This window comes from Oncorhynchus clarkii, chromosome 1 (genome assembly GCF_045791955.1).
Source record: "Oncorhynchus clarkii lewisi isolate Uvic-CL-2024 chromosome 1, UVic_Ocla_1.0, whole genome shotgun sequence".
NCBI lineage: Eukaryota > Metazoa > Chordata > Actinopteri > Salmoniformes > Salmonidae > Oncorhynchus > Oncorhynchus clarkii.
The window spans coordinates 15,097,086-15,122,460 of NC_092147.1; the positions used below are offsets into that span (position 1 = coordinate 15,097,086).

A 25,375-nucleotide genomic window follows, 5' to 3' on the forward strand; every position below is an offset into this window, starting at 1 on the left:
TCTAACTCTGCTATCTGTCCTGCAGGTTCTCTGGGCAGTAAGGTCAGTGCAGCTGGAAGTGCACCAGTTTATTTGGACATGGCTTATCTCCCCTCTGGTTGTGCCTCTGCCACCATTGACGTGGACTTCTTCCGACGCCTGCGCTCCTCCTGCTACATCGTCAGTGGCGACGAGCCCCTGAAGGAGTCAGTCATGAGACCCATTCTCGACGCTCTACTGGAGGGAAAGACTGCCTGGCCCGATGTGCAGGTCAGCCCCCAATCTTCTCATTTCTCTTTTTCTATGTACATTTGTAGAATGTCAACCAACCTAGACTCCGTCAAATGACGTTGCCATGAGCAGAACCAGAGATATTGAGATGAGAGAGATGCAGTATTTACGCATATGTACAGGTTTGCTTCATGCTGTTTACAGTGTGTTAGCCAGGGTACCAAAACAGTGGAGAAGTTGAGCCTCACACTTCAATGCTCTTAGTTGTTGTGGAAATTGACCTACTATGCTGTTTACTTTCTGCATCTACGTCATATCGCGGAGTCTACCTTTAAGTATGTCTACTATGTTCTCATTTGAATTTGCCCTTCTACCTTTCCACTCTCAGGTGACCCTGATCCCCACCTTTGACTCGCTGACGATGCACGAGTGGTACCAGGAAACCCATGAGAGGCAGAGAGAGCTGGGTATTACCGTGTTGGGCAGCAACAGCACTGTGGCCATGCAGGAGGAGACCTTCCCTGCCTGCAAAGTGGAGTTCTGAGAGGGGTGAAACGAGATGAAGCTACAAATCCCTGCCCTCTCACCCACTCTTAAATTGGGATGGACTAATTTCCCCCATCTACAACTGATTTCCCACCCCAGCATGCTTCAAGTATAGCCTGGTGGATTAGCAGGCCTTACTCATTCTTTCAATCTTATCAATATACATAAGACCCCAGCAAACACTCTGACCCATCTTTGTCTTGGGTATGTCTATGCCATGGAAATGGAGGCAGAACATGAATATGTCCAAGAGTCTTTGGTCTACCAACATGAAGAAAGGTTGTTCATTATGAATGCTAGGTAAGGTGGAGCTTAAAGACTGTCTATAGTAATCGAAGGTCCTCACATTTCTTACCATTTAGCCAGGTAGTTGTGATCCAAATTCATGACAGCTCAAAGGAGACTAGTCGACAGCTGTAGGAAACCCTCTGCCTCAATGGGACTGAACTCATGAGTTCTTCCTTCAACGATTATTTCATCCGTAAAACATTTCATAGGTATATTTAGGCCTACACCCATTTGCACAGTTATCAATGTTAAAAGGCAGAGGTTGTGTGTGAGGAGGTGAATATGGGACAGATGTCTCCTGGTGCACTGGTAAAACATGAGACCTTAGCACTTACTGAAGGACAACATGTTTCTGCATCCCATTTTAGTTTCATAGACTGTCTATGAACATTGAGGAGATGGACAATGTCTTTGCAGGTAATGATATGCATGTGAACAGAAGAATTACCCGAACATTGACAAAAGTGTCCAAGTTTCAATAAAAAAAAATTTGTAGAACATTTATATCAGTCACTTTAACCCTTCATGTAGAGTAGATACTGTATGGGGATACAATTTTGACATTGTCTTTTTAAATGAAATAACTCGGTACATTCTAGGTAATGATTTGTACTAAAATGAAATACTAATACATATTGGTTGATGGAAGGCAATAAGAAATGCAGTATTTTATGTACAAACTCATGACTGAATTAGTTTTACTACTTAGTAGTTATTTCATTAGAAAGGACACTGAATTAAGTGTAAACGCTACAGTATATTTCCACACTAATAAATCAGTTTTTTGTGAAACACGATGTCTACTGCCGGCAGGTCTAGCCTTTCTGATTATGACAAAAGTCAAGAAGACCCTAACCCTCAATCTTGTTTGTATTCAATAATATTTTTCATTGGTGCCCAGGATATCAACTGTATCCAAGCCCATATTTGAGTCCCTCTCCAAGACCAGATGTTCTTCTAATTGTAAATGTATGTCACATGTGCAATAGAGGGTAAGCTTCACTGAAGAGGGATACTTAGATATGCTAATAGGGAAGTCATGAGAAGTACGTTACATTTATCTCAGTGGTTTATTATTGTGCAGAAGTGAATAAATGCTAAAACAGATGTTTAACTAGAAAGAAAAATCTGTTATATCAGCAATCGTTTGTGTATTCAGTTAATAGCAGTAGAATGTACAGTAGACAGCTATCTGGGAATGTGGACACTTTTAACCTATATCAAAACAGATTGGGTCCAAATGCATGCCACCAAGGCTTGCACAACCATGCCCACAATATTACATGTGGACCAAGCACTCACTGGGTTATAATGCTCTTTATTGCGAAGGATATTTTCATTTTATACAAGAAGGATTATGAAAGGATTTTAACATTTATTATTACTCAAGTTTTTGTTGCATGCAGAGTTATACAAGCATGCAGATCTCGTGTTTTCTTTTGTTAGTTTGTAAGTTTGATGTGAAATATCAGTTTAATGTAATCACATCTGGTATTAAAGCAAGCTAATGCCATCGCTCATCCAGAGCATCACTGTACATTTGAAGACGTCTTCATGTGAAAGGGTGTGTGCAGCCAGCCACATTTAGGCAGATCATAGAATTCCAATTATTTCATACAGAAGAATGTAAAATCCTTTATCTTATCAATTCATTAACAATTATATTTTATTCATTTTTCCTAAATTATTGAGTTATCTTTTTATATATCAATAATGTGGCGTAGCTCCTTTCATTTGCAAACCTTTGGTTAGCAACCGGCTGCTCACATGATATAAGCCAATGGCAGGACAGAGCAAGCAGAACCGATCTCATTGTTGTTCTGAAAGAACAGCATGTTTTTTGGTACTAGCCATAAGTCTGAGCAAAAATGATTGAAAATAGATTGCATTTCATTGGTCACTTATTTGGATAGATATTTCACACTAATGGAGTTAAGAATTATCTCATCGTTAACTCAACTTTGACTATAACAAATCAGTCCCATCATGTCCATGTAAAGATATGTCCATTTAACATACGCAATTTGTCACAGCTTTTGGACTCTGAATGCATTGGTTTGGATATTGTGTGGCTCTTACGCCCTCTGCTGTCCATAACATTTCTTGGCTAGCTGTTCTGAAAGCTGTATTCATCGATAATTACTGGTCTCTTGTGGCCAAAAGGATTGCATGGGCAGGGCCACTGAGGGATTCCACCATTTTAATGTAGTCAACTGGATGGGATTTCCAACTTCATTGGCTCCTGGTGACCCTGTTGAAGTCATGTCCAATTGGGTCATCAGGAGGGAACTGCCAATTTTGAAGAAGAAGAAAATTGTCAGACTCTATAATGGCACAGATACAAATATGAGTACTCCATCTCTGTAGATGTGTGTATTTTGAAAGCAATGTTCAGTGGTATATTTGGCTCATTGGAATAGTTCTAAACATTGGCCCTGTATTTCTGTGCCTCTGTTTCCATCCCTGCGCCATTATAATAAAAGTATTCGAATGAGATACCTCTGTCATAATACAAGTGACAGTAGCACATAACGAATGTTCCAATCTGTAAATCAGGCCCCAAAATAAATATACACATTTTAAGTTCATATGCTCTTGCTCTTTGGACATTTTGAGTTAGTACATTTCTTTAATGCTATTGTTTTTTTTGTTGTGCTGTATTTTTCATAGTTATATACACCTCTTTTCCCCTGCACTTATAAATGTATGTTTGTCTATGTCCATACCCTGTTGGTGGTTCACACATCACACTTGCAAGTTTCTGGACTTCACCCAGTAAATGCTATGAATGTTGGTCAAATTTTCCAAAGACTGCTGGTTTCCCCAGTGTCAAGTGGGTGGGGGGGTTAGTTGGATAATGACAGTGGATAGATAATTCCGTATAGAAACACTAATTTTAGTTTTTTGCTTTTTCAATAAATATACCCCTTTTCTAAATCTGTGCTCTTTGTAATTGGTGTTATTTCCCTGACTTTCAACCAGTGGGGCCTCCTCAGAGGAGGAAGGGGAGTACCATCCTCAGTGAATTTCAGAAAAATTGCAAAACATGTAAAAAGTTAACCTTTTTAGATAAAACTGTACTAAATATAATCTTGTCACCAAATTCTTGATTAAAACACTTGCAATGAAGGTCTACAGTAGCCTCAACAGCATTCACTAGGGTAGTGCCATGGTGTAGCCAGAGGACCGCTAGCTTCCGTCCTCCTCTGGGTAAATTGATTTCATTTCCTAACCTAGGAGACTCATGGTTCTCACCCCCTTCCATAGACTTGCACAGTAATTATGACAACTTCCGGGGGACATCCTCCAACCTATCAGGACTCTTGCAACATGAACTGACATGGTGTCCACCCAATCAAAGTATCTGAGAATGAATCTAGGACTGAAAGCATAAGCTACAGCTAGCTAGCACTGCAGTGGATGAAATGTGGCAAGTTGTTGACAAAGAGAGAGACAATAGTATAGAACAAATTTATTTGATCTATGAAAGCGAGGCAAGATTAGGACCTGGGACCTTCTGGTCCCTTTCCCAGTGCCTAGTCCACTGCGCCAGCAGTTCTCTTTTCACATATGAAGCACTCAAGTCATTTAGAATGCCAGTAGATTAGAAATGTGATTAGTTAAGTATTTTTAAGGTTGGGAAACAAAAGCCACAATGGTATTTAAACTGGCGACCTTGCGCCCTCCAACCTCCCTCCCTGAGAGCCTTTTCTTTATTTGACTCTTACCTGTAAACTCCATCTACTGACCTGTCACTCTTAGCTCTGCGCACTGAGCTTTCATCCAACCAATCACATTCGTTCTGCCAGTGCTGTCAAACATTTGAGGTCGGGATTCTATCCAATTGTGGGTTCGAGGCATTGCAGCTTTTCATATTCACGGGCAAAGCTGCAATGACTCAATCGGCATCTACCTTTTAAAGCTGCATTGTCGATCGACCATATACGGTCGGATTGAATCCCGGCTGGAATGAGAAAGTAAATTATTGGCAGTGTTCAAGAGCATCAAAACTGTGATTTTTCATAGCTAAATTATGACCGACTGAAAAAACAATTGTAGTTATTTATGATCTAAGGTGATTTGTAGATCCGTTAGACTTGACTCACTTTTAAAATCGACTGCAGTCTCTCCTCAATTCCTTGTGTCCTCTGTCCTCTTTCTCAAACAAATTAGAGGGGAAGGTCATGGGGGGTGGGGGAGGATTTGGTTTGTGTGGGGCTTAGCAGTTCCCTATAATGCAACAGCTTTAGGGTACAGGCACACTGATGCATGAATGTGGGTGAAATTGGGATACATCATTGTCCTTCAAACCCATGAAGTATAACTCATCTCTACTTTTTTCAGACGAGATGTATTCCTACAATTGGACTATCATGTTAATGCAAGGTGTAAATGGGGATTAAATATGTTTTAACTTTACAGCGACACTCTCAAATCCCCTACAAGCAGTTCAATTGTCTACCCAGCAGATGGCGACGTTTTACCCCATTTGATAGTTTGAGATTCACTATCATTTGATCAACTTCCACATTGCATCCGATTTGACGTCACCGCTTGTATAAGTAGTGGATCCCACCATTGCCACCAAATGTAGCAGAGTTGAATCTCTTATAAGATCTACATTACTGGCCTATTTTCAGCAGTATCTCTTACAATAGTCTATATAAAAAGCATGTCTTGTCATGTTGCAAACAGTCAGGTTTAGAGTGTGATCAAACTTGTTTGTCATATACAGTAGCCGACTGGTAAGCAAGGAATCTTTCTAACTGTACATATCTCACAAGGGCTCGATTCAATCCATGTCACAGAAGATGGCACAATTAAAATGTAAAGGTACCGTCATTTCCGATTGAGCCGACGTGCAGCATTTACTATGAATGTAGTTGACTGCGTTAACATTGCCTTTTCAATTTCAATCACGCTACACTGCAGATTGTACGTGATACGGATTGAATCGAGCCCTAAGAAAGGCAATAAGGACCTGACCAGTTAGGTCAGAAGTTTTATACTCATTTCTGCTGTCAAAGCACATTCAAGTCAAATTAAGAACACAAACATACTGCTATCTGCTGTAGCTCTTAATTAATATAATAATCAGACAAATGTCAACATTTCTAGAAGACGGTACTGCAAGTGCTTCATTGGATTGGATATTGGTTTGGAAATTTGAATCATATAACCAACCGTACATCATGGATATCTGATGGTTTCTTGCTTGTTTTTGCTTTGCAAAGCACAACTGACAAGACAAAAATAGCTCTGTCATTTATTTTCTATGCAGTCATTTGAAGGCGGATAGGCCTAATCAAAGTTACCTAGCAGCCAGTGACTGCCAGACTTAAAAATAACTCATACGCTAATGTGCATTCTTAGCAGGCACAGAACTCCTCTTAAATTCCCTTCCTGCAATCCACCTCCGATGGCATTTAAAACTTGTCCTGTCTTTATTGAATATTTTTTTTCAGTTCACTTGTCTTTTTTCTTTTAAATCGTGGAAGGTCACCTGCTCTAGTAGGTGGCTGATGTTGATGGATGAGGAGTTTATCACAAAGTGGACCAATCAATATGTCCAGCAGGTTTGGTAGTGTGTAGTCAGAGCGTATATTCATATGTGCTGAGATGGGACAACCCTAAGATGACTGTTTTTCATCTCTTCTCCTTTCTGCCCTCTCTCACCATGCCCTCCAGGGGAGAGGACTGGTACTCGTTGGTGTAGTCACCAGCCTCCCAGCGCAGTGCCCGCTTGTTTTTGTGCCTGGTGATCCGGGTGGCCTCCAAGACCTGAAATTGAGGAAATAGCAGCAATGTCATATTGGACCTGTGCTAAAGGTCCTTCTCTGAGACAAATGACCAATGATTAAACACACATCAACAGAGAGAGGATCAACCACTTACCTCATTATTCACATCATCAATGCACTGAATTCCTGCATACTGCAGGAAACACAAAATGCATTTTCCAAATTAGCAACCAGCTATCATTGTGGTATATAAAACCTGTGAGATGACTCAACTCATAAGATGTACTCGGTTTCTCCATCACTATCTGTATGCTTTTTTTTGTAGGCGTATTGCATTGCTGTATTTTTTTCTAAACTGTGTGCCTAAATGTTTTTGTCTTATGTGTGTCTATAATGAATGTTCAATGTGTCCAAAGATATCAACAACACCCTCTGTGTCCAACTAGTCTTTTCTCACTTACAGCGTTCTCTTCCAGCTTCAGTTTGACTCTCCTCTCCTCAAAATCCTCTAGCAATGTCTCGGTCAGGCCCTTTTGTGTGGGTGTCCCAGGGGAGCCACCTGTCTCTGCCCATGGGCTGGCAGGCAACATGGGGGAAACCCTGCTATCCACGGGGGAGGTGGGCCTTGGACAGCCCCATGGCAGGGCGGTCACTATGGAAAAGGAGGGAAGTCGGGCAGTGGGACGAATGGAAGGGGAAAAGGGAGCTGCGCTGTCTGTTTTATCTGGAAGGGAGGGGATAATGAAAGAAACAGAGTTAACACATGTTTGTAATTGCGTTATTAATAGACTACATTTTAAATGTAAATTGAATGCAACATGAAACTCAGGGGTGCAACTTTGGTCCCCAGAGAAAGTTGCTCTCCTGATGAAACTACATAATGATAATTGTATTTTTACCATTGTACACCTGTCTGACTCCCTATGAAAATGGACACTGGTATTTCATATTATCTTGCCATAATGTGAGTGACTGTACAGTGATGTTAACCACTAAATGTCAGTGCATTAACTCTAAAGAAAAGCACCAAAAACCCAACTGGAGAAACTATTCAACACCCTCACAGCGATCTGTTTTGCTCCGTGTTAATGGTTAATCATGGCTGGTAACACAGCTTTGCTTCCTCTCCCCATATATGACCGAAGTTCAAGTTCTAATTAAGCTTGTCATTTCCTCCAGTCTAAGAAAACCATCAGTAAACAAGACTTTAATGCAACATCCAGTCTGCATGCATCAACATCACAGATGAAGCATGCAGAGAGTTACTTAAATCAAGCCAAAAACATGTAAAAGATATTGCCATCATGAATTGTTCCTGTGTTATATTGTCTTGTAACTTTATGTAATTGTATAGATTTGTCTATGGATTAATGTACCATCCTACCTAGCATTGATACTGGAGTGATAAAGGAAGAGGGCCGTCTGGTCAAGCTTGTCTGCTCTACAAGAAGTGAAGGGCTCTCATAGAAGACAGAGTCTTCCTGTTCCACGATGACCCTTTGCAGGCTTTGCGATTGATGTGTGTCTTTAGCGTCTCGTCCTACACAGTCCAGGTTTCCTTCCATAGAGGCGGACAGGCCACAGGATTCCCGGAGTTCCCGGTGCTCCTGCTCGCGTTTTAGATCCTGCTCAATCTCCTTCTGGATAACATCTGGAGCATTTGGTCTTTGAGGTCTCGGGCTACCAGAAGTCAGGTGCGCCCTCCAGGTTTGAAAAAGCTTATCATTCGGCTCAGACCCCTGAACTGCAGAAGCAGTGGGTGTAGGGGAGGACGGAGAGTACGAAAAGGAGGCTTCTTTAGCTGAGGAGCTTTTGGCTGGAACTGGCTCCTTTCTTTGCACTAACCACGATGGGTCATTTACTATTTCGCTAGTACTTGTCGTCTTCACCACTATTGTGACTTTAGAGCTTGCCGCCTTTGTGGTCTCATGGCCTTTCAATGTAACACTCTCCTCTGGGAGGCTACTTGGCAGTACTCTGGTGAAGTCTTGGGAATCTGAACCCCAGCCTTTGCTGGTGGTATTGGCGCTTGGAGCGGTGTTCATGTGGCTGATGTACAACTCTGTCTCTTCTGAGTGCCGGTTAGGGAAGCAAGTGGAAGGGAATCCTTCCCTATCTGAGCTGCTACTCCTCCCATTGACCCTGGGTGAAGACCAAGCCCTTTTCCTCTTCTCCTTGGCTCCAGGTTGGTCTGGCAGCTCAAAGATCTTCTTCCTATCCTCCAGTTCCTGTGGAGTTCCCCTGTCATACAGACTTGGGACTCTCCCCTGGTGCATCAGGTCCACTTCCCTCTGGCTGTCCTTTTCAATCTCGCGCTGGATGAAGAAGCTCACCCGATTATTCTCTTTGGACCTGACAGGTGTCCGTGGTGGTGCAGGCTGGGAGAGCAGATACTTGGTCTTGATCTCCACCATCTCCTGGACATCGGTGTGCTTAATACCCCGCAATTTCCGAAGGCTCTCCTCTCTCTCCTGAGTGATACGAATCTCCCTCTCAATGGGCGTCTCTCTGTGACCACTTACCGATTGGGTGGCCTTGCTTTCTGGTTGAGAGTTGTCATTGGACATGCTTACATCACTTGTGTAGCCAACACTGGGGTCCCCTGATAGATCCTCCAGTCCAGAGTCAAGGTCATAAAGCAGACTACCCTGGCTCTTGGTTACCTTCTCCTCTGTGCGGTACACTGTTACCTTTCCGGCAGTGATGACTTCCCCTTCATCCTGCTGTTTCACTGGTGTCGGACTTTGGTTCAACCATACTGTAGAGTGGTCTTCTTTTTTTGCACTCTTTGGTGATAGCAAGCTGTTTTCTGACTGCCACCGTCTTCCTTGTGGTTTTAGAGAGCTGGGACTCTGCAGAAAGGGGTTGAGCCTGGACTGTTCCATCTTTAGGAACTGCTCTCGCGCTGCGCTGAAGTTTATCTGCTCATTGTCGATGGTACCAGCCTCGGCTGCTGGTGTGGGCTCAGATTTACTACTGGTTGGACCATAGCACAAGCTGAACCCTTCCAGCAGCTTGTTGGGTGACAAGCTCAGTGCACTCCACTGTTCCTTGTAGGTGGCAGTTTTTGGGGGGGCATGACTATGCATGATCTCCTTCCCAAGTTTCTTCTCCTCCTCCTCTGCCTTCAATTGGGCACCGTTGTCTGTTTTCACCTGGTAGCGGGAGTCCTTGTCCTCCTTAAACAGACTCCCTGGCTTCTTCCCACCAACATACGTCTGCAGTTTGAAGCTGCGTTCCTCTTTCAGGGTGGCTTGCCTTTCCGGGGACACCGTCCAGGCTTCATTCAGCTCTGCCTCTGGGCTTGCAGGATTGTCCACGAATGAGTAGAACCCGCAGTAGGAGCCCGTGCTGCTGGGACTGCTAGAGCTGCTGGCTTGCCAGTCTTCGCTGGTGATGCCGCAGTTTTCCTCCGACACCACCACCTGCCTGGCCTGCACCTCTTTTTGCTGGGAAGATACGACAACCGTGGACCGGGTGTGGTTTACTGAGATACTGTCTAAACTGAAAGCAGAAGAGTTGCCATTTCTGTTGTAGGTCCAGCTCTGGTCCAGGCTGAAGGGCTCGTCCGTGGTGGGGCTGAGCATGGTGCGAAGATCTGTTGTCTGCTCCAATTTGGGTGACATGGGCTGCAGCAGCCACTTTCTGGGTGTGCTGTCTGTGGTTCCTTGGGTTGTGGTGTCTTCCTGTGTAGACAGTGAGATTTCTGAGGCACTAAGCAGGAGAGAGTGGCACCCTATCAGGTCTCCCTCATTCTGGGTCAACACATCCTGGTAATCATCAGATGCGGCAACTGAGAGTCTCTGAAACCAATAGAAGAAATAAGGAAATGGATCAAAACAGTTGAATAGTCAACAGGAAACTGTATCCTGTCAGTATTAACCAATTAAACAAGGCTACCTCTGTCCTGATAGTTCTAACAATTAAACATAAAGACATCTTAAAGAAATTTTTTGAATTGTTACGTTTTTGCATATAACGACAAAGGCTGTCGTTCCCACTTCACAGATATCTACAGAATACAGATTGTGCACTAAAATGAAATTACTTGCATAGCACTTTTCAACATTTTATGGTTCACAGGAATTTGTTTAAAGGGGAAATAAAAACTTGTGTAAGAGAGAATGGTGTGAGATTTGCTGTGGAATGCCACTATCATTGTCAACATTTATAGCTTAAATGCAATGCCTACTACCTCATGATAGTGAGACACCACCCTTACAGTAAACCTAGCTGATAAGGAGAGAGGTCATGAAATGAGAACTCCTTATGTTCAAACTGGTACAATTTAGAGCAATCCAATGTGTGCGATGGTCGCAAATATACAGATTTTTGTGTTTGTCAAGAAGGTAAGAAATATTAAGTTGGTAACAAAAGACTGCAGTCAGGTCAGATTTAAGTTAATTTAAATTGATCAATGAAGCCAGAGTCAGGTAATGAATCTGTATTAACCTCAGGGGTTTTCAGCGTGAATCGAGAAGTCAATGTCTCAATTTCCCATGCATTTTACAGCAGACCTGCAAAACATGTGACATCATCCAGTTTCTGTATGGAAGGTTACCAGATCTATTGCTGTGAAGATCTACAAAACCATTCTGCTACAGTCTGTGCCTAAACTTAATCAGATATTTATACTTTTGATGTTACAGTTGAGATTATATATGACCTTTTACTTATGGAGAGTTTCAGGAAACCACAGTCAAGTCATATTTGCACTCAATGGTGATGCAAATTGTGGTTAAAATTCAAGTAAAAAAGGCTTTCTCAAAGCAGTTTTTAATTTCTTCAAGCAATGGTTTAATCTGAATTTGCAGCCATCTATACGATGTACCTAGAGTGTCAGGCTCCAATTCTCTTTCAAATTGCCTAGTTTTGTCAGAGGATATGTGTAGAAGCATGATGAGGGAATGAGAGAGGGATGTGTTCACCCCTTTCTCACACAACTCATCTGGTTGTGGGAGTACTGGTACTAGAGCAGGATATTAGAGACTCCCTGGGAATGAAAACAGATACCTTCTTCATTTAACAGCTGTATAAAAAATACTCACTACACTGGATGCTGGACGCAATGGCGGGTTGAATTGTCAATCATTTTAATGTCACACACTTTTGGCACAATGGCATAACGTACCATGCTGACTGCTATTCAAGCATGTTGGCTAATGAGTCAACTCTATAACCCCTGGAAACTTCCACTCCGTTCAAAATTCTGTCATTTAAATAGACATTTCACCATTCTCATCAGGGGCAGACTGGTCATCTGGCATTATTTATTTATTATTATTATTTAAATTTCACCTTTACCTAACCAGGTAGGCCAGTTGAGAACAAGTTCTCATTTACAACTGAGACCTGGCCAAGATAAAGCAAAGCAGTGTGACAAAAACAACAGAGTTACACATGGGTAAACAAACGTATAGTCATTAACACAATAGAAACATTTGTAGGTAAGGCAATAAATAGGCCAATAGTGGCGAAGTAATTGCAATTTACACTGGAGTGATATGTGCAGATGAGGATGTGCAAGTAGAAATACTGGTGTGCAGAAGAGCAGAAAAACAAAAACACATATGGGGATGAGATAGGTAGTTGGTTGGATGGGCTATTTACAGATGGGCTGTGATCGGTAAGCTGCTCTGACAGCTGACACTTAAAGTTAGTGAGGGAGATATAAGTTTCCAACTTCAGTGAAGTTGCAATTCGTTCCAGTCATAGGCAGGAGAGAACTAGAAGGAAAGGCGGCCAAAGGAGCTGTTGGCTTTGGGGATGACTAGTGAAATATACCTGCTGGAGCGCATGCTACGGTTGGGTGTTGCTATGGTGACCAGTGAGCTGAGAAGGTGGAGATTTACCTAGCAAAGACTTATTATGTGAAAATGACTGACTTATGTGAAAATTCCTGATGGGCTGGTCCAATTGTAACCTAGTGGCCTATCTGTCTTATTTTTTTATTTGCAAAATGATAATTATCTGGCTAATAATTGGGGCCTCAAGGGAAAAAATGGTCCTGTGTGGGGTCCTCGAGGTAAAAAAATAGGCCAGTTTGGGGGAGTCAAGGAAAAAATGGGCTGATGCGTTAGAAATCCCAGGGACGATTTTTGGTCCCAGTCCACCCCTGATTCTCATCATTGTAACCCTGCTGACACCGATATGCACACATAAGCATTTACTGTAACCAATCATGTCAGGTGCACAATACTAGACAAATTGGCCTTTCAGGAGTAAACCAAGTCCAAACCTTCACTGAGATTCCAAGACTTTTGGCTCAATCCAGAATACGCTCTTCAGCAAATATACGGCCATTTTGAATTTTAACATAACTTTATGGGTACATTAGACCGTCTGAAAAGTAGAGCGATAAAGTTTTGTGAGTGATGGTAACTGCTAAGATAACCTAAATATGTAACTGCTTGTCAGTGCATTATGTACTGTCCCAAGAGTTCTAAGGCAGCCTTAAGTATGTGTGTGACCACGTGTGTAACAGTGGACTGTGTACCCCTGATAAGCTCATTTTAGTGATACTTCCTGGAATCGGCTCCTTTGTCCTTTGCTCATTGGCTGAGAGATACACAAGTCTCCTCGCGTGTGTGTGTCTGTGTACTTGTGAGTACCAGAAGTCATCACAAGAATAGTAAACCAACAAAAATTCTGAGATGTGAGGACAATTTGCCGGTTGTCATTTGTAAAAAAAAGAAGAAAAAAAAAAAAGGAAGTTATTTTAGGATTAGGGGTTAGGGGTCAGGTTTAGAGTTAGAATTAGGTTTAGGGGTTAGGGTTAGAATTAGGGTTAGGGGTTAACGTTAGGGTTTGGAGTTAAGGTTATGGTTTAGGGTTAGGGAATGTAGGTTTTTGAATGGGAATAAATTGTTGGTCCCCAAAAAGTTCTCAAATATAGTAACACATACAGTGCCTTCAGAATGTATTCACACCTCTTGACTTTTTCCACATTTTGTCATGTTACAGCCTGAATATGAAATGGAATAAATTGATATTTTTTTGTCAATGGCCTACACACCATACCACATAATTTCAAAGTGGAGTTGTGTTTTACAAATTAATAAAAAATGAAAAGCTGAAATGTCTTGAGTCAATAAGAATTCAACCCCTTTGTTACGGCAAGCCTAAATAAGTTCAGTTCATATAATAAATTGCATGGACTATTAATTAATAATAATAATACTATATTAATTACACTTTGGATGGTGTATAAATACACCAAGACACTACAAACATACGTCTTTCCTAATTCAGTTTCCGGAGATTTCACCATAAGGCCAATGGTCACTTTAAACAGTTACTGCTACTCTGTTTATTATCCATGCATTGTCACTTTACCTCTACCTACATGTTCATATTTCCTCAATTACCTCGACTAACCTGTGCCCCCCGCACATTGACTCTGTACCGGTACCCCTTATATATAGCCTCGCTATTTTATTGTTGCTCAATAATTATTTGTTATTTATCCCCAAAAATTATTTTCTACTTCAGTTTATTTTAGTAAATACTTTCTTAACACTTATTTTTCTTAAAACTGCATTGTTGGTTAAGGGGTTATAAGTAAGCAATTCACTGTAAGGTATCAACACCTGTTGTATTCGGCGCAAGTGACAAATACAATTTGATTTAATTTGAAAAGAAGGAAACCTGCACCAAATAAAAATATTCTAAAACATGCATCCTGTTTGCAACAAGGCACTAAAGTAATACTGCAAAAAAATGGCAAATAAATTAACTTTTTGTCCTGAAAACAAAGTATTATGTTTGGGGCAAATCTAATACAACACATTACTGAGTACCACTCTCCATATTTTCAAGCATAGTGGTGGCTGCATCATGTTATGGGCAATGTTCCTTCAATTCATTAAAAATACTACAATGTGATTTTCTGGATATTTTTTCCTCATTTTGTCTGTCATAGTTGAAGTGTACCTATGATGAAAATTACAGGCCTCTCTCATCTTTTTAATTGGGAGAACTTGCACAATTGGTGGCTGACTAAATATTTTTTTGCCCCACTGTATGTTACCCTCTGCCTATTGGCTACTTAGCTTATTCAATACATCTCAAAATACAACACTTTACGACATAAAAAAGCTCTTTGCCTGACTTGCTTTTCAAAGATGGCTAAAAATGCAGACATTTTGTGCCCATTGAGGAAGCAACCACCCTCATTGTTGACTAGAAATTAGCTAAAACATGGCTAATAACTCACTAACTAGCAAAGAATATGATCAAAGGTGGCTACATGCATTTCTCGTTTTGACACCAAAACAAGTGCATCTACATGCGACCGACCACTCATGCTATTAACACAAAACATTTCAAAGTGAATGGAACAGATCCATATATGGCCATGGCTATTTGCATATAGGCCTACTGCAGCTCTGATTGGTTATTTTTCATCGGTCTGTGTAGAGTATGGAATTGAGTCATGCCTGTCAATGCAATAGAATCCTACTCCAATGCAACTCTTGCACAGTTAGTTTTGCATACTAAGTCTCTTGCATAGATCATTTTGTTCGGTATGTCACATTGGCTAATATTGCGTTGATTCGAGCACAGTAGAGCGAAACATTGATAGTGTTAATTAAAGGGGAAAACTCTAGAAAGTTGAGTGAAGTTCAATCTCTTGCTTCTCTGCGCGGGCTGATATTTCTTCTGCACAGCAGTCTGAGGGGAGCTGCAGGCCAGCGCATGTTCGCAGCTTAGAGTGAACATTGGTTATGGGTATTCTTGTAATCGTTAAGGACAGAGGAGTTTTTTGGGATAAAAAATAAACCGAATGGAGCTATGCACAGGCAAAACCCTACATGAAGACCTGGTGCTTCTACACCTGCATTGCTTGCTGTTTGGGGTTTTAGGCTGGGTTTCTGTACAGCACTTTGAGATATCAGCTGATGTAGGAAGGGCTATATAAATACATTTGATTTGTTTAGTCTGCTTGCCACCAGATACTGGGAGATTAATTCACCTTTCAGCAGGACAATAACCTAAATCACAAGGCCAAATATGCACTGAAGTTGCTACCAAAATGACCCAAGTGGTCTAGTTACAGTGTTGTCTTAAATCAGCTTGAAAATCTATGGCAAGACTTGAAAATGGTTGTCTTGTATTAACCAATCTGACAGAGCTTGAAGAATTGTTAATAGAATAATGTGCAAATATTGTACAATCCATGTGTGCAAAACTCTTAGAGACTTACCCAGAAAGACTTACAGCTGTAATCGCTGCCAAAGGTGATTCTAATGTATTGACTCAGGGGTGTGAATACTTATGTCAATTAGATATTTCTGTATTTAATTTTCAATAAATTGTTTACATGTTTTCATTTAGTCATTATGGGGTATTGATTGTAGATGGGTCAGAAAATCTAGTTAATACATTTTGAATTCAGACTGCAACACAACAAAATGTGGAATAAGTCAAGGGGTATGAATACTTTCTGAAGGCACAGCAAATTGTGTGAGTGTGTGTGTTTACATTAGTCCCTGTCAACAAATTACCCCATTACCCTGTCAACAAATGACCCCATTGTGACATGGATTAGCTAAGGCCAAAGTCAAGTTGTAAAGTTGTAAAGACTCAAGATAATGCAAGTATAAAAGTATAAAAGGGCAATGACGATTTCGCCACAGATTATAACCTTTAGACATATTCAATTCTGATACATTTACTCAATGACTGTCCAAAAGAAATACCAAAATAAATGTTGTCATACCCTGCAGCAGTGGTGTGTATTCATGGATGCCAAGGGAAGTCAGGCTTCCCCAAAAAACTAACAAAAAAATTGTATATATGTTTTATAATTGTCCTTCAATTCGCAAGAGGCTGAATGTATCTCACAGGAGAAAGCATCAGAGCGAGCGAAACAGCGCCCCTCTGTCTCTCTACGTGTTGGCCATCTATCTGATGCTGTCTGGTCCAAACGAGTATGACAGGCAAGGGAAGCCCGCAAGCATCTGGTCTCCCTTAAACAAAAAAAGTATAAAAATGTGCCAACCAGCGTTGAGCTAAACTGAGCAAGCTCAACTGTGAATGGTCCTGGCTCACCCAAAAAAATAAAACTGTCAAGGGAACGCAGTGATGGAAAAAGTACTCAATTGTCATACTTGAATAAAAGTAAAGATACCTTAATAGAAAATAACTAAAGTAAAAGTGAAAGTCACCCAGTAAAATGCTATTTGAGTAAAAGTCTAAAAGTATCTGGTTTTAAATAAACTTAAGTATCAAAAGTAGATGTAATTTCTAAAATATACTTAAGTATCAAAAGTAAAAGTATAAATCATTTCACATTCCTTATATTAAGCAAACCAGACACCACGATTTTCTTGTTTTTTAAATTTACGGATAGCCAGGGGCACACCAACATTCAGACATCATTTATGAACTAAGTGTTTTTGTTTAGTGAATCCGCCAGATCAGGTAGTACTGTAGGGATGTTCTCTTGATAAGTGCGTGAAACTAAACTGGGAAACTGTATGGAGTAAAAAGTACATTATTAGTTTTAGAAATGTAGTGAAGTAAAAGTAAAAGTTGTAAAAAATATAAATAGTAAAGTACAGATACCCCCCAAAAAATACTTAAGTACTTTACACCACTGAAGGGAAGCCAACTTAGATTTGGCGTCACTCCTATCAAATTCCATTAAGAGCATACATCATTGACAGAAAAACTTGAATTGTTGCATCTCGTTGTGTTGTTGGCCTCCGCTGGCTGGCTAGCCAGTTAGCTAAAATAGGCCCTTTCCTAAATTAGTCATGGATGGAGATAGGGATTTGCACTTGTGCTTTTACTCTATTCTCTGATCCAACCATTAATTCATACATTGTTGTGCCCCTGGCCTGAGAGGATGGAAGTTAAAAATGTAGCTAGATGTAGAAGGCTAATGTTAACTAGCTAACTTCGCCAATGAATGTAAGTTAGGCTAGCAAGCAAGCATTTTAGCCAGGTAGCCTAAGACAGCAAAAAATAAAAGCGCTTACTGTATGACAGAGTGATAGACCGCTTCGTCAACATGAAATAGAGGAGGATGGTATTGGTGTTTCTCTACAAGTAGAATGAGTCAACATGTTTTTCTACTTGCACGAATGGACAGCCACATCATATTATCTTACGCTGATTGTACTAGATTTTTGGGGGTATCTTTTAGTTGTCACTCTATTAGACTAAGCAGAGGTGATTTGATGATGTTGAAATGTTGAAGTTTAAATGGTGCTGGAATAGTGGAGGCAGCTCCTGTTTTCTTTGTTACTTGTGGTAACTCTCTGTGCTTCTAAATCAATAGCTGTTTAGTGATCCAAAAATGTAGGAAACGTTAACTTGCTTGACCCTGCTGTAGGTCATGTAACTGTCTGTTACTGTACATACAATATGCTTTCTGGACTTCACTGGACAGAGGGTACTGTCCGGTTTTGTGATAAAGGGAAGGTGTGGTTGAATTTATTCTGCCACCGTGTCTTCTTGTTGTCTCGGCCTTTAGGCCTATATATCACGGTCGGAAGGCATATAAATTAGCAGGTCATAGAGCAAACAACACAATTATCACAGCGCATAGGTAATTTTACCCACTTACTGCTACTGCAGCTTATGTCTATTGACCATGCAGATGTCAAACCAGTTAATATGTCTTGGAAGGACATCCATGCTAACTTCTCATTAAAGCTCTAGTATTCAAAAAACATTTAGTAAAGGAACAATGTACTGGAGTGCTCCTATGTGTATAGGTTGTGTCGCTACAGAGACAGAGGCATACAAGGTGCCACCACAATAAACGTGTATAGAAAAATACGAATATAGGATCTTAATTTGAGCCAGTTTGCTACAGCAGGAAAAGAATCCTGCAACAACAGGAAATGTGAATAATCATGTGGATTATAATTAATGGACATTTTTACTAGGGGTTGATACATTTTTCATAAGGGAAAATCAAGTCTGAAAAGTTCAGAAACCTTTTAAAACCTCAAATACACTAAGTGTAAAATGTCCTGTATTGAAGGCAAGTTATGCAACAGGGTGATCAAATTAACATCCTACATCTGTATTGTAAGTAGCGATAATGCTGTTGAAATACATTGAATTTGACCTGAAAACTGTACAGTACATCATTTTAGAAAAAATAAGTAATGAATCCTACCTTAAGCGGTATACAGCGAACAAGACAAACAGTTTTTCTTCTCTGTCTGATGTCTTGTCTCCCACTTTCTATCTATCGCTCTAACTCTATATATATATTACGGTCTTTTGAGCACCTTACAGCACAGGCAAAGTTCAGCCAATGTCATGTAAACTACTGGAGTCCCACCCTCTCACAGAAGAGGGAAAAGTACATGCGACTGACAGACCGCTACATCAGTAACTGGAGCTAGGAGAGAAACCTTTAAACCTCTCCAAGGCCAATCATCAATCAAGATAACCCGAGATCCCTCTTATTATAAACAATTGTGTACTGAAACAAAGTAAAGTAGGGGCTCCATTCAATCTCTATCGCTGAAGTGTTACAGATAACGCGCTAGATATGTAAAGGTCATTTCCTATTGATCAGGCATCTGCAGCATTTACCATAACTGCAGTCTCCGCTAACGCATAAGGATGGAATAGAGCCCCTAGAGTGGTTTTGTTGTGAGAGAAAACAGAATATTCTGGTAAGGTCTGAGTCCTTCCTCCCACCTCAGACAACCTCTTTAGGAGAAGCAACCCTAACCTCCTGTAGTCTCCATAACTCCTGGAGAGCTGCTGGGTGTGCAGGCTTTTGTTCCATCCCAGCATCAACACATCTGAATAAATGAACTGTGGTCCAAACTGAAGACCTTGATTAATTGATCATATGAAACAGGTGAATTAGTGCTAGACTGAAACTAAAGCCTGCTCAACCAGCAACTCTCCAGGACTGGAGTTGGAGAACCCTGACCAGAGGGAATGAGTAAGGTAATTTCCTGTTGAGTGCTTTCAACAGAAGCTTCTCCTTCCCTTCATGACCACTGGTATGACTTGATATGCAGTGTTATGGAAACGTATCCATTCCCTTTAACTATCACCAGTCTCACAAGGAAGTAAGAACAGAAAAGAACACAGTTTACAAATACTGAGGCATCATCATTATCAGTCTTGCCTGTGAACTGTTACAGAAGCATCTTCCTTTTGGGGTTGAAGTTCACCTAAGAGGATGTCCCAGCCTTATCTACAGTCCAGTGAAGAGCTTGAGTCATAGTGGCCTACGTGTTCTAAATGTTCATTACTTTTTACAATCCTTACCTGGGTAGAGGTGGAGCCCCTCTCTCACCAGTCTGCTTCATTTATGTTTTACAAGACATTTTATCAATCAAGATGAAACTCTTGTCAAGAGACACTAACACTTCAACAGGGGCTGGACACGACATCAGGCAGAGCCAGGTCTGCAGTAGTTCAGAAAGCTTAAGGGAAAGAAACTTGTGATTGACTTGTAAGACAAAAAAAACTTACACCTTTTCAAACGTACCTTTCTATACCTCCATTCCACTTCTGATTGCTATAGTTTTTTCACCACTTAAAGAAAATGTATTGTATGGTTTATGTGATTAAACCCAGGTAGTACAATAGATACTGATCAATTGTTTCTTATAACCACCTTCATTCAGCCATTGATATGAACAACCAGAGAGGTGGGAGACATCCCCTAAATAATTCATTCACCTGACCAGTTCAGATAAATCAGTGATAAATCAGTGTTTATTGAGGAAATTAAACTACTTCAAAGTTTTAAGACACGGCCAAAATAAGATAACATTTTTGGGCCCAAGCCAAAGTAGGTAGTAGAGGACTTTCCATTTAGAATCAGATTCAGAGCAGTTTGGAGAAATGGGGATGTTCAGACTGAGAATATGTTTACTGCTCTCTAGTGGCTGGCATGTGAATGTACACTAATCATTACAGTATTTCAATCAACTTTATCACTCTGAATGAAGACCTTTAATATGGATCTCATTTTAGCTTACTAATGAAAATAAATGTTTGTGATTGTAGAGGCATATCTACTTTATATCCCTATGATTGAACTTCTAGGAATCAAATGCGTGACAGATGTAACATGTGACAGACATTAAAGTGGGCACTATTGAGATGTATTTGTCCAAAATTGCTTTTAAGTCAATGATGATCGGCGTAGTTTTTGCACAAGAGCATGGAAAACATGAGAATATTGTAGGCTGTAATGGTACAAAAAACTCAAACAATGAAGATCCAAAACTGTTGATTGTTGGTAAATGAGGCAACATCTAGAATGATGTCAAGGCAAAACAAATTGGTAGCCTACAATCAGGATTTTCTTTTGTTTCAACCACAATGGTCATTTTGTCTTTTGTGTTTGTGGTAAGGGTTGTCTTACCTTGGTCTCATGCTCCATGCTGCTACACAGCACCTGCCAATGAGGGGTGTACTTGAACATACTGCAGAGTGTATGTTCCAGCGTGTTGGTAAATGTGTTCGGCAGCCTTCTATGTAACAGGATCCAAGGCTAGGTGCAGGGGGCAATCAAGTTCAACTCAGGCCCTCTGAGAAGAGAGAGAGAGAGGAGACAGAACATTACATTTGATGAGATTGAGGGCCTTCTTTTTTTGTTTTTACTATAAAACATTCTTGATTAAACAAACATTTTGGTGAAACTGATGGTTACCTATTTTGGTTATTTATTGTCTTTAATATTTTATCATTTCTTCATTTGGAAATTAAAAAATGTACACGCTTGAAATCAAATCGAATCAAATGTATTTCTAAAGCCCTTCTTACATCAGCATATTGAAAGGTTTCAATATCTTTGTACACTTGGTATGTTTCTCCACCCAAACCTGTATTGCAGGCTAATATTTTCAGCCACGATTACTGCAAACTTTCACTGAACACACCTCACAACGCTTATAGGGAAGGACATTTAACAAACATCTGACTGATGATTGGCTGAGAGAAATTGATGATAAAAAGATTGTGGGGTGCTGTTTTGTCAGACTTCAGTGCAGCTTTTGACATTATCAATCATAGTCTTCTGCTGGAAGAACATATGTGTTTTGGCTTTACTGCCCTTGCTATATTGTGGATAAAGAGTTATGTGTCTAACAACACACAGAGGGTTTTCTTAAATGGAAGAGTCCAACATAATCCAGGTAGAATAAGGAATACCCCAGGGCAGCTGTTTAGGCCCCTTACTTTTTTCATTCTTTACTAATGACATGCCACAGGCTTTGAGTAAAGCCAGTGTGTCTATGTATATGGATGACTCAACACAATACATGTCAGCTACTACAGCGACTGAAATGACTGCAACACTTAACAAAGAGCTGCAGTTCGTTTCAGAATGGGTGGCAAAGAATAAGTTTGTCCTTAATATTTCCAAAACTAAGAGCATTGTATTTGGGAAAAATCATTCACTAAACCCTAAACCTCAACTAACTCTTGTAATGAATAATGTGGAAATTGAGCATGTTGAGGTGACTTTACTGCTTGGAGTAAGCCTGGATTGTAAACTGTCAACAGTAGCTAAGATGGGGGAGAAGTCTGTCCATAATAAGCACTGCTCTGCCTTCTTAACAACACTATCAACAAGGCAGGTCCTACAGGCCCTAGCTTTGTTTCACCTGGACTACTGTCCGGTCGTGTGGTCAGGTGCCACAAAGAGGGACTTAGGAAAATTACAATTGGCACAGAACAGGGCAGCACAGCTGGCCTTTAAAAGTACACGGGGAGCTAATATGAATGGTATGCATGTCAATATCTCATGGCTCAAAGTGGAAGAGAGATTGACTTCATCACTACTTGTTTTTGTCAAAAGTGTTGACAAGCTGAATGTACTGAGCTGTCTGTTTGAACTACTGGCACACAGCTCAGACACCCATGCATAACCCACAAGACATGCCACCAGAGGTCTCTTCACAATCAGAACAGACTATGGGAGGCACCCAGTACTACATAGAGCCATGACTACATGGAACTCTATTTCACATCAGGTAACTGATGCAAGCAGTAGAATCAGATTTTAAAAAACATGTAAAAATACACCTTATGGAACAGCAGGGACAGTGAAGAGACACACACAAAGGTACAGACACACTCATACACACACAAGCGCTAACACACACGCTCTACATACACTTACATTGTAATATTGTTGTATGGTGATTTTGTACATTTTATATTGTAGATATGTAGTGGTGTAATAATTGTATATGATGTACTGTTTTATCTTTTGTTTTATGTGTGATGTAAGTGCCTTAATGTGTTTGCACCCCAGGAAGAATAGCTGCTGTTTTGGTAGCAGCCAATGGGGATCCCTAATTAATACAAATACAAAAAGTCCCCAATATTCTAAATGAAAATTCAATAAAGAATTCTACATAGATGGAGAATAATTATCTCCTTACATTATATGATTGTAAGAAGAGTAGTTCCATTCCATACCTCAGTAATCCCCCCCATTCTGTAACTCACCTCCCGGTTCTAGACCTCCCCTCCTAGACCTCTGGGTTCTCCAACAGGTGTTCTTCATTCCACCCCCGGCTCCTCTCAGGCAGATAATCTAGCACCGTCTGGATCTGTGCCCCCCTCATAGCCTCCAGTGTGTCAGGCCTAAGAGCTGGGTCTTCCGGGCTCCACTGGTGTTTTGGTCCTGGGTTTGGCCCTGACCAAACCCCTCCCTGTAACCCTCCTCACCCCCCAAGGCCCTCCCCCCCACACAGTATCTGTCACTCGCCCCCTCCATCAACCCCCCTCAACCCCTGTCCATCAAAGCTGCTAGTGCAGAAGAATTTAAGAGTTGTTGTGGGGGAGGGGTGGCGTGACTGCTCCTTAGTTTTTTCAGCAGCTGCCATGTGTGTGTTGCTGATAATTGCGTTGGAATGCTGCTGACCATTAAAAAGCGCCAAACAAAAGAGGAGCATTCCGTGTACACCCCCCCCCCCCACACACACACACACACACACACACACCCACACACAATCCTACTTCTGCCAACAGTGACTGTGTAGCCAGGTCACTGTGTCAATGACAATGAATCCTAGATTAGCAGTGTAAAAACATTTCATTTTGGTGGATAGGTGGACAGGACCTTTGTTCATAGGAAGGAACTGTGAGGATTTCACAATGCAGGCCTTCGAGAGCCTTACAACTTTAAACTAAGAACCGAGGCTAAAGATACACACACAAACACACACACAAACACACACTCACATCAGCACGCACCTTCATCTGTATTGACTAAGGAGACAACACATTTCAAGACGGAGGGAGAAAACGCAGAAACAAAACAGAGAGACCGAGAGAGACCATTGAAGCACGTCACATTTTTATTTGTCGTTTCCTCTACAGCACTTTCCAGTTTGTGAGAAAGCAGACCTTGGCAACTACAAAGCATAAGAAGAGCAGCAGTGTGTTGACACCCACTCTATTATCTGGGCCCTTCACTGACTGACTGCCATGAGCACAAAGATCTAGGAGTCTACACAAGAGGACGAGAGAGCGACAGACATTTATATGTAGATACTTATATATATACATTTACAAAAAAGATGCCTGACCAGGGGCCAGACTACAAGGCATTGGGGGTGTGTAGAGAGAGAGAAGTCAGAAATGAATGTAAATATTGATAAGAACCAACAGGGGGGTGCTGTTGCAGAGCAAGAGTCATGAGGTAACCATGGCGCTGGCAGTGCAGACAGTAGTTGCCAGGGGCGACAAGCCTCTGCTGCTACACCAAGCTCAGCAAGACAGAGGGACCGAGGAAGGAGAAGTATTGGGTATTCAAAACGAGCTTGAGGCAGAAGTCACCCTTCACCACAGATCTAGGATCAGATTACATAGCTCCCAATCCTAACCTTAGCCATTAGGGATAAAATTAAATCTGACCCTGCATCAGTGGTTAAGAGTAAATTCCACCCACTGCTCAGTAGGATGGATCAGCACTTTAGTGGAGATGTCCATGCAATCATTACCCTTCATAAGAACATCATTGGCATTCATTATCCTTCATTGACATTGATGTTCGTTAACCTTGAAGTGCTCAAAGTTGTTGAAGGCAGCAAAATGAACGGTGTGAATAGAACAGACAAAATGAAACACTGTGTTGTTGATTTCCAAGTCCCTCTCAAAGTGCCATGTAATTCTTTCCTCTAAAGAAATGTTATGAAGGTGTTATGTAAGTCCTTTTTTAACTTAAGTGTCACTATATTTCATTGTGGATGGACAAATTTGATTAGGTTATGGTCACCAATGTTCTCTCTGACTCTAATGGTATGGACGATTTCTTCCACCAAGAACACTATGGCTTTCAGTTTGACCACCCTACAGTAAGTGCATTTGTACAGTATGTTTGTGTTAGAACAAAGAGATGTATGACTGTTCATGTTTTTCAGTTTTGAGATGACTGTTGCATGTTATCCTAAAAGAAAAACTTTAAAAACATAACACCTAGTTGTTGCTTCAAATAAGCTTGGAATTGAACGGATTAAACACTTCCTTGTTGAGGTGTGCCTAGAAAATGACTCTTGCTGACACTATTTCCTATTGCAAATAGAAATATCAGTGATTTTCTTGAAACACAATCTGCAGAAATGTATATCTAAAATAAT

General features: G+C 40.9%; 2 protein-coding genes across 2 annotated transcripts in view; one reads left to right on the forward strand and one right to left on the reverse strand.

Moving 5' to 3' along the window:
• Window positions 1–3,981, forward strand: part of LOC139368279 (microtubule-associated protein 1S-like) — a 50,620-nt gene extending 46,639 nt beyond the window's left edge. The window contains exons 6-7 of the mRNA XM_071107049.1: window positions 26–249; window positions 599–3,981. Of these exons, the coding sequence (XP_070963150.1) occupies window positions 26–249; window positions 599–754 (380 nt within the window). The 3' untranslated portion in view covers window positions 755–3,981. The remainder of the gene's footprint in view (window positions 1–25; window positions 250–598) is intronic.
• Window positions 3,982–6,155: 2,174 nt separating this feature from the next.
• On the reverse strand, window positions 6,156–23,429 carry LOC139415271 (mitotic interactor and substrate of PLK1-like). Its single transcript, XM_071163264.1, has 6 exons — window positions 23,241–23,429; window positions 21,148–21,313; window positions 8,170–10,588; window positions 7,247–7,509; window positions 6,940–6,978; window positions 6,156–6,825 (listed from the first exon to the last, which is right to left on the reverse strand). The coding sequence occupies exons 2-6, from the start codon at window positions 21,205–21,207 to the stop codon at window positions 6,691–6,693; spliced, it is 2,916 nt and encodes a 971-aa protein (XP_071019365.1). The 5' UTR covers window positions 21,208–21,313; window positions 23,241–23,429; the 3' UTR covers window positions 6,156–6,690.
• Window positions 23,430–25,375: the final 1,946 nt, after the last annotated feature.

Excerpts from the sequence above, each read along its gene's own strand:
- LOC139415271 (XM_071163264.1), bottom strand. The coding sequence starts at position 21,207 with ATGTTCAAGTACACCCCTCATTGGCAGGTGCTGTGTAGCAGCATGGAG. Across the intron at positions 6,979-7,246 it reads TGAAGCTGGAAGAGAACGCT|TATGCAGGAATTCAGTGCAT; the intron begins GTAAGTGAGAAA and ends TGTTTCCTGCAG. Across the intron at positions 6,826-6,939 it reads TTGATGATGTGAATAATGAG|GTCTTGGAGGCCACCCGGAT; the intron begins GTAAGTGGTTGA and ends CCTCAATTTCAG.